Here is a 19,326-nt window from a genome sequence, read left to right as displayed (position 1 = left end):
CAAACACAATCACAGCACCATTCACCTGCACTTAGCACGGCCAGATGAACCCACTGCGCTTTTAATTACTCCGATCAGATTAATTATACTCTCAGATGACTCCCAGTGAAATTTTGCAATTTCTGTGTATCTGTGTTTGTATTTGTGTGTGTGTGTGTGTGTGTGTGTGTGTGTGTGTGTGTGTGTGTGTGTGTGTGTGTGTGTGTGTGTGTGTGTGTGTGTGTGTGTGTGTCTGGCCTCAACTGGAGAGCAGCTTATTACAGTAGAGATTAAAAAATCTTTTCCCATTGAAAAGACAACTATGCTGAGGAAACTACCTCCTTACCAGCAGCCTGCTCTTCATTGAGAGAGAACCCAGGGTTTAATAGGCAGTCTGGCTGCCAGAAGCTATTCTGTAAAAAGTTTCTAATTTTAAATTTGTTTCCAGATGGAACATATATTTGGGAAACTTTGGGATATATGGAAATTGAGGCTTGGGAGTTTAACAAATTCTCTTGATCATCTAAGTAGTTGTAGAAAAGTCTTAGTGACACAGATTGGATGTCAGCAGCTAAAAGGTCTGTGTGTTTTGGTCATCTCCACGTCTCTCTGCTCTGCTTTCTCCGTGCCTTTTCCGTGTGTCCTCCGGTGTCCTTATGTTTTCAGATTTGTTTATTAGTTCTCCCAGTTTAGGTTTGTTCAGTTCTGCCCTCACGTTGTTTTTTGAGCACTGTAAATAAACGTCACTCGCATCTCCACCGCTGTCTGCATCTTGGGTCCTCATTCATTCCACCACACGACTGCTGCCCCAGCCGTGACAGGTTAGGATTACCTTAACGTCTGAACTTCTAGATTTTCTAGTTTATGAAACTATGCATTTAGCTTCAGGGACCAAGCAATAAGACACAAAGACAAATTTGTTTAAAAAAAATAGAATTCATCTTTTATTGAATGTAAAATTGATGTGTCCATAAAATCCACAGTTATTTAAGGAAAAGAAAGAAAAAAGAAAAATAGGTCTTAAACAAGGCCAAATTCACAATGAAGCAGAGTAAACAAAAGCATAACTAAGTCTAAAATAAGCGGCCTAACAATTCTCCTTCTTGTTATTTTATTTGCAGTTGGCAAACAAAAAATGATACATTGCCACTAGTATAGAGTATAGACTGAAATAAGGCTGTATAGACGCAGACTAGCAGACACATAAAAGGAGAAACGCCTGATAAACACAACAGATAAACCTCAAAAACTCTAAGATAATAAGTCAACAAATCATTTTACTACCCAGTAATTAACATGTCATATCATATATGGCACGGTGGTTAGCACTGTTGCCTCACAACAAGAATGTCCTGGGTTAATCAACCATCTGGCCAGGGCATTTCTATGTGGAGTTCCCCTTGTGTTTGCATAGCCTCTGTCCTAGTTAGGATGCCATCCTGTCTTCATGTACATTTTTAGACTGGGAAGTCAAATGGGAATCTTTCCCATTTAGCTTGGGCGTAAATGTTGGTGTATTGATCAATAAAATACAATAAAGTGCAGCAGAAACACACTTGGTGGACAGTGTATGATGTATACATGTGAATGCACCGAGTGGCTGACGTTATGGTGGCTGCATCAATCTTAACAGTTTATGTCAGTAATAAATTCTTCTATAATTTTCACATTTTATACACAGGTCACCGATTGCTGCGGTCTTTACTCATAGATACACACACACTATTCATCTCAAGCCTCCTGTGATATGATGCACACTTCCTCCGGTCCATTTTTGGAGAATTTAGGCAAATGCACCCTGATTACATAACTACCTTGTCTGAAGTAGTTTCTGCACTGAAGAGGCAATTTGTGCTGAAATGTGTGTACAAGCTTGTGTGTTTTGTCAGGACTCTCTACACACTCTACATAAAACATTTCCATAGTGATAATCTTTGGATCTGTCACACATCCTTAGTTTATGCTTCTCTGAAGCTCATGAATTATTTCTAATGCAATGTTTTTGTGTTGTGGTTTTATTGTAGAGGACTCTTTAGGTTTGAATGTGGGTGTTTTTAGCATCACGTGTGTTTGATTGAAATGACAACCTGATGCTTATGTAATACATTCACACACTGACATTACATTGACATCATGTTGGTTATTGTATGTGACAAGTATACTGGATGAGCTGCACATCCGGAGAGACAAGAATCTGCTCTGGGCCAAAAAGAAAGAGCAGATTTAGTTCATTTGTCTGCGGGAAAGGTCAGAGAAGTCAAATTAAAATAGAAAGTGGTTCACAGAGAAGATGATTTGATGCTCATGTGTTCTCTTATTTTAGGGATTCATCTTGGCTCAACTGACATTTTGCCACAATTTTCTCTTTCCAAAATCTGGTACAAAAGAAGATGCAAAAGAGTTGTATTTGTTGTTCCTGATGTGAGGGCATGGTGGTTAGCACCTCTACCTCACGGCAAGAAGATCCTGATTTTTACTCCACCATCTGGGTTTGGATGTTTTCCCCATGTTTGCATTGGTTCTCTCTGGTTAATCCAATTTCATGCCGCAGTCCAAAGACATGCACTTAGTGGGGTTAGGTTAACTGGTGAATCTAAATTCCCCATAACTGTGAATGTGAGCGCGAAAGATTGTCTGTCTCTCTCTGTCAGCCTGCAACAGACTCAATAATCTCAAGTACAGTAATGTCAAGTAAACATGCAACCTAAACTAAGGCATATAAGCCTTAACTCAGTCTTGTTGGAGGGCTTCACTATATTAGTAGGAGGCAACAAGAGTTCTGACAGTATTGTATCTCCTGGATGAGATAGACTTGGTGTTTGTTCATGTGTGTGCGATTTGTGCACGTGTATCTTTGTGATTACAGAAAACAGATGTTGTAAATGTTCAGGTGATCCTGCTGTCAGGAGCATCAGGACAGGAGAGCTGCTGTCAACCTTCAGCTGCCTAATTTAAACATTATGTCAGACTAAGTTGTAGCTGTAATTTGCCTATTTTCGTTGTAGCTTTCTCAGTGTAAGACAAACAGTGCTGGATGGGAGCAGCTACAAAGTTGTGTTTGTAGCCTGACTCCAGTAAGGTTTTAATGGTGATTCCATTAAACTGCTGCTCCTCGGTCACTTCACCTGAGCTGACCATCGCAGTTGCAACCCCAGCATATTTCTTTTTAACCTGACAGCCACATGACCTCTCTCAATCTCCTTCCCCTCCACATGAGCCACATCTTCAGACAGAAAGAGAGATGAGAGTGGGAGGCCATGGAAATAGTCTGAGATGACAGCACTCGCACACACTCACAGCAGTAGTGGCGTCTGACAGTGTCAGCTAATGAGACCATTAAAGCGCTGTCTCATTCATTAAGCAGCAATTAAAGAAATGGTCTGAAAGGCTTTGCGTCTGGTCATAATTTATCGAGACGTATGTTACACAATGGCACGTAAAAGTAGATGTATAACACAGTATTCCTTCCCTCTGGAATATGTTTGTGACATCTTCTACAGATACAGTATTTCTTTCAAACACAAGTGGCCATGTAACCACTCACAGTCTTATCGATTTATTGATGGGCAATCACACAGAGAGGCTTAGTGAGTGGATGAGTGGATGCGTGTCTGAGAGTGAGTGAGGTGTGTTACACACTGTTTCTCAGTGGTGCTGACAGAGGTTCACTCTGATCTTGCTCTGAGATATTGAGTGGATGTAGCTGAGCGCTTGCAAAGAGGAGTGTTTGTGTATTTCGCTTGGCAGCATGACAGCAAGGATTTGCAACAGTGCATTGACTGCTTGACTGCCTGGAAGAGTAAATTCTGTGTGGAATGCTGCTGCACCCACTTAAGGTGCCATCTTATTTCACTTTTTGACAATGTGCTGATTTTTTTATAGCTTAAGCTGAAAGTGTCTGAATTAATGACAGTCTGTGTAGCATAGGTGAAATGTAGTTTATATCCAGAAGGTGAAAAGCACCACAGATTTTTACCTCCTGGTTCGCAAACATTCGGCTGAGCTGCACTCCCGTGGTTGTAATGTTTTAAAAGTGTGGGCTCAGAATTTTTCCAAGCTGGCTTCAAACGATATCAGTGGTCCCTTGTCAATGTGGGGATGCACAGCTCCTGAAGCAGGTGAAAAGCAACACCCTGCATTGTTGATTTCGTGTCTCTTGACACCAAAGCAAATGATGGCATAAGCTAAGAGTCTGGGCTTTAGTCCAGTTGTTGCACGTGTACAAGAGAATACATGTGACTGAAAGTTTCCCTCCAAACTAGGCACATTTATCATCGCTTAAAGATGAGGCTGAATTTCAAGAATCTTAAAGTGTGGTGATTGCAGTACCTGTTCTGTTAGCAAAATTTAGAAAATAGCCAAGGCTAGCCCATAAAATAGACTCTTAACCAGACCCCAGGAGACTACAACTACAAGTTCACAGATTTTACTGGCACAAAAGGAACTTTAACCGTGCTGGACACGAGAAGGAGTCTCTGGAAACTAAAGATAGCAACCTGGGAGAGAGGAGATTAGGGTTAGACAAAGCACAAGTGTGCAGAATGGCTGGCTCAGGTTTGAATTGTGAGTTCTTACTTGGGAGTCCGAGTCTGAGGGTGAGTCTGATCTGTAGGTGGGGGAGCAGGCAGGTGAGGATTTGATCAAGTTTTCCCAGAGAAGGTGGAGCAGCTGGAACAGGTGAGTAAAACTGGAAATGTATCCACTCTTAAGCCACACAGGAATCACTGGAGAGCAGAAGCACAAGGAAGTTGGTGCAGGAGATACTCGTGTTAATCTTATGAAAGATTAATAGAATAATGAGGTGTGCCGGCCGGAGAGTAGGCTGTGGGAGCCCTGCCCCATCTGTGTGGAGCCTAGATGGACTGCGCTGATCCTCCTTGGAACAGAAAATGTTAGTATTGCAGAAAAATAGGTTGACCAGCCCAGTATTCTGTTTCCAAAAGGTCAAGGGCAAATAAGACCCCGCCGTGTTAATTTAAAGGGATCTGACATTAAATGAAAAAGAAGACCAAACTAAGTATGTGCGGTATGTTTAATAGAAACTGAGTGTAAGATATATGCTGGAAATTGCATTGTATTATAAAACATGCATATGAAAATCAGAAAAAGTCCATCTTACTGTATGTATATGTGGTGTGGGGGAGGGAATGGCCAGAAGTAGACTGCAAACATGGTTAAAATTGCTGGTCCACACAGGTAATGTTAAAATCACCACACCACCTCCAGAGAAATGCCATCGAATGGAGCTCTTGACTTATACTGAGCGGTATCACCTGCTCTGTCCAGCTCTACCACTCACCATGACTGTGAAACTGTTCACACACAGCTGCTCAGAGTGGCAGCTCTAATAAACACAGCACATAATCTTGTTCCAGCCTATTTCTCAAAAGTGAACTGTCACAGTAAAGTGACTGCTGCTGGGTTTTGGAGTGTTATTTGGACAAACAAAGACATCTGCAGATGTCACTGAGCTTTGGCTGGCTATTTTATTGATGAAAATTATCATCGTAGCCCTAATAAGTTTAAAGAATTGATAACATTTAAAAAATTAGTATAGATATTTACGAACTATTAACATCAACGGTTTAATGTTAATTCTAATGCAGAGCTACTGCATTCTGCTGTATACAGTAGAATTCTACTGTAGTGCTTCCCACAGATGGACTTGACTTGAGGTTCCAGCTAGCCTTTGCACTTTGGTTTTGTGTTTCTCCCGCCAGCTTGGTCAACCAGATTGTTTGTTTTTTTTATGCAGTCACTTTTACAAAAAGTCCCATCTTCCAGCAGGGCACACCATCACGGACTGCAGGTGGCAGAGACACCCCGACTAGAACCTGTCCAATATTTTGGTCCAATTTATGCCATAGCATTAGCACGTGGTGATACTGCAGATGAGTACACTGTATCTGCACTACAGTATATGTAACACTTTACATAGAGAAAAAATAATACATAGAAAACAGTAGCACACATATTGTTTCCTGTGATGATAAGACAAAATATATAAATACATCCCAAGAAGTATGGTATAGGAGAGTATAGTATGAGTCATGTACTCATGGCCTGATTATTTTCTCTCTAGGGACAAGGTTGTACCTAGCATGGAGGCACATGTGTAAGCATATATCCACACATGACATGTCATGTAGTGATGCTACAGTCATGCTATAACTAGAAACATGGATTTTGTATGCATGTATGCACACACATAAGCCTGCCAGGGGACACTAATGAAGATAAAGTACCTAATTAAGCATGACAGTGAGGAGGGATGGGCAGCCATATTAAATAATGTAATGTTAGGTGGGCTTGAACCTATAGGCAGTGTGCTTTAACCAATATAGGACACTTTGTAAATATGTGACAGGAGAATGGACGGATGTTGCTAAGAGAGCAAACTCTGCCTATCTGTATACTCTGCTCACAAAAATAAAGCAACACTTGGAATGCAAGTGTCCACCAAACAACTGTGCCTGTTGATGAATGGCAGCGTTGGCCATCAAGTCATTAAATACACTGCTCCGTACAATAAAGGAACACTTTGAAAACACCTCTGATTTTACAGGGGGGGAAATAAAATCTACTGATATGGACCGGCTAATGTTTTAGGAATGAAAGGATGCCACACAATTTGATGGACATGAAAAGGATCAGGAACTGAGGATCCCCTCCTCGAACTGGACCTTCTTTTACAAGAATGACATCAAGCTTTATGCCAAGCGAGACTTAAGACGTTGACTCGCTGATCCACCTCACTAGGATCTTTATCAAACTCAAACTCAATTACACAGGGGGCCAAAACTCAAAGCACACTTTAGGTCGAAGGCCGGACAGGATAAACATTTATTGAAAACAATTGTTGTTGTTTTTTTGTCAGAGCTGGATGCTTGGCATCTTTTTTTTGGCAACGAGTTTGTTTAGGTTTGGTGTGAGGTTGTGTGTTGTGGAGAATCTCAGGATTACACAGCAGCTCAATCAGCTCCGTCTGAATCTGTACAGGTGCAGTTTCCACGTCCATGGAAATGGGTTGTGAAGCAGCTTGAAATTCTTTTTTGAGCTTCAAAGTCACCAAAGCGCAATTGCACAATGTGCTCAGTTTATCAGCAAAGTGCGCATTTGGGAAGACTGTTGTGCCAGCTTGGTTCAACATTACTTGGCAACAGGGAAAGTGAGGCAAGTTGAAATGCCTTCACTGTATCACACATGTCAGCCATCATGTAGTCACGTCCCTGGAGCTGAAGGTTTAAGACGTTGAGATGAGCTGTTACGTCAGCCAGAAATGCCAATTCCACTTTTCATTTGCTGATGGTTTAAACCTTCAGCTCGGATAAAGTTTACAGTTTGTGTTACAGTGTTCATTACATGCTCTAGTTTTAGGACTTTATTACACAGCGTTTCCTGGTGTATCGTGCGATGATATGCTGTTAACTCACCTTTACAGTTCTCCTCCAGCATCTTTACTTGCATCCTTCCCACTAGTCTATATTCACAGTGCTCCATCTGTTATAAGTCCAACAAGTTTGTCCCAGGGCAGTTTCATGTCGGTTACATTTTGACGTTTTCAAAACTTGGTAACTAAACTTGGTAAATGGCTGGGCTGATACAGCTATCTCCTCTGGTACAATAAAACTTCACAGCAGCTTCACTGTGTTATTTTGCTCTGGTGAAAAGCATCTGCTGAAATGTTAGATTCTTCTTTAACTCTTCTACTTTCTTTATCTTCTGCTCTGCATTTAGGTTTTTCAGTTTATCCTGATGTTTTGTCTTGTAGTGCTGCCTTGGATTAAATTCCTTAATTACTGCCACATTAGCTCCACAAATAAGACACATGGGTTAACTGAAAATGTCAGTAAACAAACTCACCCTCCCATCGGTTTTGAAAGGCTCTGTTTTCAGAATCATCTTTCCTCTTCGCCATTGGAATGTGGTAATGTTCCCAGGTAGCAAGGCAGCTGAAGCGCTGCATTATGGGATCTGTAGTTTGTGCATTATCAGCACTTCATATCGCCAGGTCATTAATAACAATAATAATAGATCTAAATAAAATGATCTTGCAGGCTGGATACAAATGCATGGTGGGCCAGATGAGTTTGACACATATGATCTACAGTGAGGACAAGGCTAAGTGTAGATGAATGGTTGCAAAGACAGTGGAGGTGAGCTGCACTGAAAAGATGGAAGTACTAGAAGGCAGAATAGCAGATATACAGGATAGCTACAAATGCCTGGGTATCTCACAGATGAGCGAGAACCATGATGCATGGAGGTCAGCCACAGCCAAATACCTCCAGAATGTAAAACTGGCTGTGAGAAACCACCTGAACTGTAGAAATAAGATCCAAGCCACCAATGAATACAGTAAATACTATGGGTCACGAGATAGCCGGAATAATAAGCTGGCTACAGGAGGAGATAGATGCCACTGATGTCAAGACACGATAACTCCACCTGAAGTCTAGCACCCTGAAGCTCCTCTCAGATGAGCTGCTCCAAGAATACCTCTGGCAGTTAAAGACAGAAAGTGGTGAGGAATAAGAGGAGCTGTCATGGATGACCAAGCCCCTGCATGGGACGCGCCACTGACAGATAAAAACCCCACCAGTGGTTAGAAAAGACCAACCTAATTGATAGCACAGAGGCTCGGATCATGGCGGCACAAGAGCAGGCCCTAACCAACAGGCTCCAGCAGAACGTCTTAACATGCACCTGGTGTCCATCAGCTCGTTTAGGGTTAGGTACCCCTCTGTAAGTAATTTTATCTGGCATACCTGAGTCTTATAATAGGGACCACTAATATACAAAGAAAATTTGAGTAAAATCAGTTTTCAAATTTTGGACTAAAACCCTTTACCGCTGCATGTTTTACCCTAGCATTGACACTAAACAAAAGTTCCAAAAGGCGACTATAGACACTAAATTGAAACCAGCAAACCCACTCAGGAAAAATTACTCAAATGAAATTGAACTGAAAATAAAATGTATTAAAACGAAACGGAATGTGAAATATAATGTACCTTTAATAATACTGCTAGTACAGCTAGGGGGGTGATTTGGTATAGTTTAATAAGAGCTATTTACCAGTTGGAACCTTAAATGTAAGCTGTAATCTTAAAGATGATATATTTATATACGTAATACTCCAGTGGGAGAGGACCATATACGGCAATGAATTTTTCAGTTTTATTATTGGACATAAATGGATGTATATTAGTCGGAAATATATTAACTGTGTGTTTTTCTTTGTTCTTTTTCTAAATCTTTGATTTGAAAATGGTAAGATGTCTTGCTGAAATTTGATGAAGTATACTGTACTTGTACTTTATTCCTGTGCTTGAGGTGTGTACATCAGTTAAACATGACAGCTTTCATGTCAGCTGTAGTTTTTATCCATCATTTTTTTTTGTTCACTTCGTCCAGCTTTACTAAAAAAAAAGAACTGAAGATGAGAACTTTTTCCTATTTAAAATGAAATGTGCATTTTTAGTTCATATGATCTCGATTGACATAGCTCACGTTCCTTTCCCCTCATCTGGAAGCCCTGCAGTGAACACCCCACGACGACTGCTGACTATGGTTACCTGTGTGAGTGACAGCGGAGCGCGTCTGATGGCATGTGCTTGTACTTTGGTTAGTCATAGTTGTATGTCTGTCTGTGCGTATGCAGCACTTACTCGGTATTATGTCATGAACCTACCCGACACCACCGTGCGTCTACTTAGTTCCATCATGTCGCCATAGTAACCTCGTAGAGCAGGTAGCTCAGAAGATAGAGCAGGTCGTCTACTGAGCAGAAGGTTGATGGTTCGATCCTTGGCTCTCAGAGTCCACATGCCAAATATCTTTGGGCAAGATACTAGTTCATCTCCGATGCATCCATCGAAGTATGAATGTGTGTGAATGTTAGAAAGCACTTGAAAGCATAGAAGAATGTGTTGTGTGAATGGGTGAAGGTGGCATGTTGTTTGAAGCACTGAGTGTTCTGGGTAGAAAAGCGCTATATAAGAAACAGTCCTCAGTCCATTTACCTGAAACTATTTCATAGTGGCATCCAGTTTCACTGGTCAGCCAGACTTAGGAATGCAAACATTCAAGCTATTAGGTAGTGACAAATGTGGATGTTAAGAAATACATTGCTTACACATACACATGTTATTGTCTAGCCCAATCTCATAGCAAAATGTAAAATACTCATGAAATTTGTTTTTGTTCTGGTACTTGAATTGTGAAACATTTTAGTGATAGTGACCACAAATCTTTAAGTAATGTGTTTCAGTAGGAAATGTATTTCCTGTCAGCAACACGTATCTTGTCTCATATTCGGCAGCAGCAACCTGGCTATCAAGAAAACAGCTTTTAAATAAATAATAGCCACTTTATTTTAAGTTGGTGATGTTTTTGTAAACCTGATCTATTAATTTTATTTCTCATTGAATTATGAACATATTAAATATTACAAATGTGTTAAAAGAAGGCAAAAGATAAAAGAAAATTCTGCTACAGCTCACTCTCGAATATTTTTCGAGCACTCACAGAGCTGGACTTCTTTAGTATTTGGAAATTCTTTGGTGTAACATTGTACAATGTGTTTCATTGAAAAAAGCAAGCACCACAGTCCAAGTTACATCTCTATTACTAAACTCTCTCTAACTGAAATGAAATAATGAAAAGGAGAAAGCAGACGAACAGTATAGGGAAAGACTGTACAGGTATGCACTCAGCAGGCAAGCTACAAGCACTCTCCTGGGATGTATTATCATGTCTTCTGCTTCACTGTACAATGGCAGCATTTCCTCTGAGGTTTGGTTGCAGTTTCCCTGTGGAATATCCTCTTAAGTCTGCACCAATCTCACTATATCCAACATTCATTCTCTCGTCTGCTACCACATGCCACACAGCCTATCCTTTCATATTCTGTAAATGCGCATATGAGCTAAAAAAGCCAAACGCTTCATCCCCAATACAGGTGGTCACCGGGAGAAAATGGTAATGTAGCACCACAGAGCAGGACACAAGGCAGACACACAATAAGTACCATGCTGTCACTCTAGCCTTTTCCTTTTCATCCCTTTTTATTTCCGTTACTTTCCTTGTAACATTTACTTTATCATTAAATTGTATTCAAATTGATATTGTGACACAAAGCAGCAAGCATTGGCATTGAAACATAAATATATTACAGACTGTTGTTTCTACCTTCATAATGAAGCAGGTGATTTTTTATTTTTTATTTTTTTAAATAATATAACTCCTTGGATGCTTAAATTTTTGAGTGACAGGTTTGCAGACACAGGGAGCAGTAGCTGCTCAGTACAGTATCTGCATCCCTTGCAGTAATTCAAACTGAACCATACCTGTCAACAGTACCCTGTCTTGGTGTCTTTTCAGGCATGTTTAATGCGTGGTCATGGATGGATGGTTATGATGAATTATATGGCTGTGTGGTACACAGAAGAGTAGGGGAGGGTGTGTGCGCACACTGCCATGTTGCTACTGTGTATATAAGAACATGTGACCACAGTGGGACATGGTTTAGTCTGACTGACAAAAGTCCCCTGAAATGTACTTTTATCTACACGTATTGCTGTTGTTGTTGCGAGGAAAGCCTTTTCCTACTCTCTGGGAGGCGTGTTTATGAAGGCTGAAGGCAGCTGATGCAATTTAATTGTGACGTAATTTAACTTGGTGAATTTGAGAAAACTATTAACTTCATTAAACAGCCCTACACTGTCTGAGTCAGAGCGTGTGAGCTAATCCACAGCAAGTCCAAATGTAAAAGATCTCGCGTGAAGTACACTTTTATATAACTTTGCTCAGTCAACTAGAAGTACTGCAAATACTTCATTAATATGTGTATATGTGTGTGTGTGTGTGTGTGTGTGTGTGTGTGTGTGTGTGTGTGTGTGTGTGTGTGTGTGTGTCATTAATAACCTTTCTGTGTGGAACTTCAGGAAGCAGTTGCTTGTAAATGTGAGCTGGACATCACATTTCTGACTTTTGGAGTAGCATTGAATCCTGGTACCTCATGAACCCCTTTGCCGTCCTATCTATGTTCCTAACACACATACACCAACACAAATGTTGGTGTTGGTGCTTAACCACACACATTACGTAAACTTACCCCGAACTGACCCCTGACCTCCTAACTGCACCTCAAAACTGTTCCACTTTTCCTCACTGTCCTTATCATCAAGTTGACTGCCGACAGTAGGGCACGGTGTTCACAGGGATAAGGAACATGCAAATATGTGCATGCTTATATTATGACACAACATTCTGATCTGACATGCCATTCTGTAGTCAGCTGACCTGTCAAATGTATAAATATGATTTTGGAATTTCTATAAAATATTTTTATATGTGATTTAGATATTTAATTTTCTTTATGCAAAGTTTCATCAAGATCGGTCTTGTCATCTAGGAGGATATAAGGAACACACATAAAATCTTTATATTATGACAATTACAATTAGAAAAGTGGTCCAAAGGTATAATGTTTCATGATGATATTTCAGTTTGAACATGGATTAAAAAGGATATTAATCTCATGCAGATTTGATTGTTGAACTAGCGCAATGATACTGGAGAACACTAGCTGCTGGACTCCATGTATACATGTGTTGTTACACCAGCAGAAGGACAATGATCTCAAAAATAAAACTAGGTCTGATTTCAATTTATTAAGCACACTTCCTGTATGCTTTGTGTGCATATCAGAGTTAGCTAATCAGCCAACATCATTTAGGATTATATACATAATAAATAGTAAATAAAATGAAAATAGATCTGTTCAAAATGCCAGATATACACTAGATGAAAAGCTCTCTTTTCCAAGTACTTGCAATAATTGTACTAAATAGACAATAAGCCTTGGTTGCTAATTAACCAAATACTTATATACCTGAATTAATTTAGCATAGTGTTAGTACATTATTTATTCCAGAGATCATGAAAACTGATCAAACTGATAAAAGATAGAACATTTAAATGCAATCCAATCTAGTGCTTCCAGAGGGACAAAATCCTTGGTGAAAAATCTGAAAGTTATTTGAAACAAATATGTGGCTGAATCAGACAAATGCATTCAAAATCTTCTGAAGTCTGTGTTCCCCTGTGTGTTGACGCAGACTGTCTCACTGCTAGTTATCAATTTAGTTTTTATATTGTTGTTTTTTCCCCTCATTAAATACCATGAAAATAGTCAAAGGAGCTTGCAAAGAAAAGCGTCTGGACTTCTTTAAGTTGCTTGAAGACGTTTCACCTCTCATCCGAGAAGCTTCTTCAGTTCTAAGGTCAAATGGTGGAGAGTCCCAGATATAAACCTAGTGGGAGTGACCCCCCACAGAGGGACAAAAGGACCCCCTGATGATCCTCTAATCGCCTAAGCCAAGGTGGGAAACTGGGCGTGGGTCCCAATCAGCCAGAGTTTCGGGTGAGCTCATTGTGAAACCTGGCCCCACCTTATCATGCGATTTCCTGAGGTCAGATGGCCCAGGATGTGAGTGGGCGTTATGGCGTCTGGGAAGGGATCTCAAAACTGGATTATAGATGGCAGAGAGTTGGTGTCGTAAACCCCCGCCTCTGTTCAAAGATGGTCGCTCACAGTGGACATAGATGGCTTCTTTCACTCCTCTTTCAAACCATCTGTCCTCTCTGTCCAAAATGTGAACATTGGCATCCTCGAAAGAGTGTCCTTTAACCTTAAGATGCAGATGGACTGCTGAGTCTTGTCCTGTGGAGGTGGCTCTTCTGTGTTGTGCCATGCGCTTGTGAAGTGGCTGTTTGGTCTCTCCAATGTAGAGGTCTGAGCATTCCTCGCTGCACTGTACAGCATACACCACACCTCTTAGAAGAGGTTTACAAGTTTGTGGACAAGGCTCAGCGGGCCCAACACTCTAAAGGAAAAGAAAGACAACGCAGGAAATTTCACACCTTGCTTTCAAAAACACACACTCCTCATCCTGAACCTACACAACCCAGAGAAGAAAACACACCTGATGCCAGTCAGGAGAAATGGGTGAAGAACTTTTCAGACAGGATTCTCACTGAACCTGAAAAGAGAGTATTAGCCAAAGGACTCAATTTTGCCATTTCTCCACAACAGTTGCCCATAGTGGACCTCATCACAGCCACAGAATCTGCCATACGGATTAATAAATTATCACAGACAGAAGCAGAGCAAATCAGGATGAAAGTCTCAGCCACGCTCTCCAGTGCCAAAGTCCCTCCATCCAACCTCACAATACAAGAAAAGAAGGCCGTCGCTTCCCTGAGCAAAGACCACAACATCACTGTTTTACCAGCTGATAAGGGAAGATGTACCGTGGTCCTAAACACTACAGATTACCATACACAGATCACTACTCTCCTCAGTGACAACAATACCTACGAAGCCCTAAAGCGAGACCCCACAAGCAGCTACAAAAAGAAAGTTATAGCTTGCCTTCAAGACTTTGAAAAGGACAAAATCATTGACCGCCTTACATATCACCGCCTTTACCCAGGGGATGCCATACCCTGCATCTATGGACTTCCTAAGATCCACAAGGAAGCTGTCCCACTCAGACCCATAGTCAGTAGCATAAACTCAGCCACTTACAACATTGCTAAACACCTTGCTACCATCCTTGCACCTCTCGTGGGGAACACCCCACACCACCACATCAAGAACTCCACCGACTTCACCGACAAGGTCCTGAAACTTACCCTGGATCCAGATGAAACCATGGTGTCCTTTGATGTAGTCTCTCTCTTCACCTGCATACCCACCACGGAGGCCGTGGAGACTGTCAGAAAACAACTACAAGAAGACAGCTCCTTGGAGGACAGGACCAACTTCACACCCGATCAGATCTGCACACTGTTAGACCTCTGCCTCACCACTACATATTTCAAGTACAACGAAGGCTTTTACAGACAAAAACATGGCTGTGCCATGGGCTCCCCCGTGTCACCTATTGTAGCCAACCTTTACATGGAGGAAGTGGAAAGGAAGGCTCTTGGCTCTTTCAAAGGAAGAGTACCCAGCCACTGGTACAGATATGTGGACGACACCTGGGTCAAAATCAAGACACAAGAAGTGGAATCCTTCACTGCGCACATTAACGCTGTGGATAAGAACATCAAGTTCACCAGGGAAGACACAAAGGGCGACTGTTTGCCTTTCCTGGACTGCGCTGTGCACACTGAAGAGAACGGCAAACTCAACATCGAAGTTTACCGGAAGCCCACACACACGGACCAGTACCTCCTCTTTGACTCCCATCACCCTTTGGAACACAAACTTGGAGTAATTAGGACCCTACACCACCGGGCAGAACATGTTCCCTCTAAGCCTGAAGGAAAAAGAAGGAACACACACATGTAAAGGAAGCACTCAAAATGTGCGGCTATCCTAAATGGGCGTTCTTAAAGTCAGCAAAGAGGCACAGAAAAGAAGATCAGACACCAGCGAGGGAGGACAGACGCAACAACATTGTCATCCCCTATGTAGCCGGCGTATCAGAGAAACTCAGGAGAGTTTTCTCCAAGCATGACATCCCAGTGTATTTCAGACCCAGCAACACGCTCAGACAGAAACTGGTTCACCCGAAAGACAAAACACCAAAACACAAACTTAACAATGTGGTGTATGCTGTACAGTGCAGCGAGGAATGCTCAGACCTCTACATTGGAGAGACCAAACAGCCACTTCACAAGCGCATGGCACAACACAGAAGAGCCACCTCCACAGGACAAGACTCAGCAGTCCATCTGCATCTTAAGGATAAAGGACACTCTTTCGAGGATGCCAATGTTCACATTTTGGACAGAGAGGACAGATGGTTTGAAAGAGGAGTGAAAGAAGCCATCTATGTCCACTGTGAGCGACCATCTTTGAACAGAGGCGGGGGTTTACGACACCAACTCTCTGCCATCTATAATCCAGTTTTGAGATCCCTTCCCAGACGCCTTAACGCCCACTCACATCCTGGGCCATCTGACCTCAGGAATTCGCATGATAAGGTGGGGCCAGGTTTCACAATGAGCTCACCCGAAACTCTGGCTGATTGGGACCCACGCCCAGTTTCCCACCTTGGCTCAGGCGATTAGAGGATCATCAGGGGGTCCTTTTGTCCCTCTGTGGGGGGTTACTCCCACTGTGTTTAAATCTGGGACTCTCCACCATTTGACCTTAGAACTGAAGAAGCTTCTCGGATGAGAGGTGAAACGTCTTCAAGCAACTTAAAGAAGTCCAGACGCTTTGCTTTGCAAGCTCCTTTGACTACGATGACCTGGATGACTGAGAACCTTCACAGACATACCATGAAAATAGCGTTATCATAAATGACAATAGTGTTGCCATTTTTGTTATTTGTGTGTTACAATTTTCATGAAAAAACTAAAAGAAAACACGTTTTAATCTTTTGAGCTGGGGTGCTGTGGACACCCGAGTTTGTGAAAGCAATAACTCAAGAACAAGGCAAGATTGAATTTTCAAATCAATACCATGGTTGCATCTCCTGAAAATCTCTGTTAAGTTTAAATCTTAGTGACCTTGAGTTCAAGGTCAGAGGTCAACTTTCTGAAAACCAGAGGATTTTCACATTTATAACATAGGTATGTCTACTAGGAGGCTGAAGGGTAGCACTATATTTATATATTTATAAAGAATTACAAACAACAATTAGTTGATGCTTTAAGCAGGTTTATTTAATTAATATCCAATTTATTTCCAATTAATTTCAAATTCATCTTTAACATTTGTTGTAGGTCTGATTGAAGGACTGATGTGATGCTAAGTTTTCCACTGCTCCGCTTTGAATATTGAGAGATTAGTTAATGAACTTTAAGCCAATTGTGCCCAAGTTTAAGACCATATTCATTGGTTGTTTTTGTTATTTTTGGGGGGGCTTTTTTCACAAGAATTGCTAGCTTCCCTAGAGTTTTGGCCACCCCAACAATCAGACGATTGCTAAGAAAGCACAAGGTTTTGTCCCCCTGTGATATTCATGTCAGTGCAGGGGGAACTCTTAGAGAGGCAAGGGACGAAAAAGGGATGCTTCAGAACCTCTGAGGGTGTTATGCGCTGATTTGCATCCAAGGCCAACATCTGTTTGGTGAGCCTGATAAATAATGGTTGGCATTTTCAGGTCCTCGCCTAACCTTCATTAGTTTTACGAGATCATTGAGACGCTTAAGTTTTATAAATCGAGTTTCCTTGGATTGATAATCTGTCTCGTATTGAAATTGTTCTTTGGTCTTAAATGTTGTTGTAGTTGTCTTCGATGAAATAGTCATCAGTGTACAAGCCAGAATCCTGAGGATGATCTGGTAGCTGACCCTGAGTTTCAATTATGAATTTCAAAACATCATAATCGTCTTCCCCAGGATAGAGAGGCACCCCTGTAGAAAGCTCCACAGCTACCAGCCCCAGAGACCACATGTCAATTGCTTCATCATATGGAGTGCCAAGCATAACCTCAGGTGCACAATAACGTCCCCACACGGTCACCAGGAATCACTGCAGAGCGGGACATGCGAGTTTGACTTTGACTGGAGACTCATGGCGATTCACAACCAGAACCCAGGTGGAACAGAGCATTTTCGTTCATCCTGTAAACTTCGTAGCAGTAGCAGTAATGCAAGTTACTTCCCTCAAGTGAAAGCTTTAAATGTGTTTTTGTATATGAATATTTCATACTTTAAGGCTGCCTGTTTATCTAAGGGAGATGAACAATACATTATAATTGTACATAATAATATCACAGATAGATTAAATAAATAGATTTTAGATAGATGTGATGCGAAATATGCATTTTTTTTTTTTTGGTAATATGCTGGAAAAGCTTGAAAATGGACCTTGAAAGTGCTTAAAAAGCTTGAATTTGACCTTGAAAAAGGTATATGAACCCTGGAGATTGTCTTATCTCTACTTCTCTGGTGGATTCATGGTGATTTATGTTTACATAATATTTACCTCCAAGGTAGATATTATATGAAACATTAAAACACAAAATACCTTCATGTTATTGATCTGTTACCAGTGAACCTAGTAAGTTAAAATGTTTCATTTTAGTGCCTCTTGCTTTTCCAGCCTTTTGTTTCCCTGTCCCAACTTTTTTTCAAATGTTTCTGCACTCAAATTCGAAATGAGTTAATATTTTTCATGAAATATGAACGTCTCAGCTTACACGTTTGATATGTTTTCTATGTAAAATTTGGGTTCAAGAGATTAGAAAAATCATTGCGTTCTGTTGTTATGTCAGTTTTACATAATTTCACAAAATCTACGTATTGCTTTTGATTTTGTAGGAATTCAGGTGACGCTGGCTTTGCTGAATAGAGAACTACATTTTTGGTTAGCTAAACATATTCTTAAGGGCCCAGATCCACCAAAGAACTGCCATTTTACTTCAGCTGTAAAGCCTGCTATTCCATATCATTGCCTTTCTCTGCTTCATCCTTTCCTGCAACACGGCTGCAAAACATTTGGTTTTTTTGCATTTTGATAAATATAGTTGAACACAGTGCTATTTATAGAAACCCAGTGTGCTGTGCACCTAAGTTGTTTCTGTTGCATGGTGGGAGGGGAGATGGGTCAGAGGTGGAGTGCTTGAGGTTACTGTAACCCAGATGACAGAGCTGGAATGATTGGCCTTGCGGCACTCAGTGTGCCGCCACGCTTAATGCTCCCGCAGGAACATGGTTACACAAGATGCATGTCTCATCTGCCTTTTGTTCTGTGGGGAGAGGGAAGTTATTCAGAAATGTCAATTGACTGTGGAACTAAGAGCTTGTGCATTACAGCCATTATTCTGTTTGTGTATGGGCTGGTTATTTTTTAATATATATATTTTTTAAAAGCAGACAAAATATAGAGAAAGTATGTCTGAAAATGTTTTGTTATATAAAACCACTTTTGCAGAATGCATAATCATGCATTCACTTATTTCACTTAACTTTGTCCCTTGGGTTGGAAGTGCCACTAATGATTGGCCTGATAGGTTTGTAGTGAGTCTGTTTTTCATGAAACCTTCCTTAACATTCCAATATCTGTTTGTCTCCTTTCGGTCTTTTTTTCTTTCACTTAGGATATCATGTTTCCAGCTCCATGGTTGTGGAGGAGGCAAGATGGGAAAGTCGTCACCTTCTACAGGAAGACAACCACTCCAAGCTGTACTCTGAGCCTGAGAAGAACTGCACCGAACCAGGTGAGAGTAATTTAAATGTGTCTCATATGCAAGTGTCAGTGTGGGAGGTTTCTGAAAAGCTTTTATTAGAGCAAGCGGATGTTAAGTGGTGCGTACTTCTATAGTACCCAAGCCTAGTGTGCATCAACTGTGATGGGCTAGAGACTAAGGAACTCAG

The 19,326-nt window shown here is 41.1% G+C and overlaps 1 protein-coding gene across 3 annotated transcripts in view; it reads left to right on the top strand.

Moving 5' to 3' along the window:
• slc24a3 (solute carrier family 24 member 3) overlaps positions 1-19,326 on the top strand; it is a 125,472-nt gene that overhangs the window by 29,390 nt on the left and 76,756 nt on the right. For all 3 annotated transcript variants that reach the window (XM_082558125.1, XM_082558126.1, XM_082558127.1), the window contains one exon: positions 19,050-19,169. In XM_082558125.1, coding sequence (XP_082414251.1) covers positions 19,050-19,169 — 120 coding nt within the window. The remainder of the gene's footprint in view (positions 1-19,049; positions 19,170-19,326) is intronic.

The sequence above is a fragment of the Aulonocara stuartgranti genome (assembly GCF_965226115.1).
Source record: "Aulonocara stuartgranti genome assembly, chromosome: 13".
Lineage (NCBI taxonomy): Eukaryota > Metazoa > Chordata > Actinopteri > Cichliformes > Cichlidae > Aulonocara > Aulonocara stuartgranti.
This window is presented reverse-complemented; position numbering and strand designations above follow the sequence as displayed.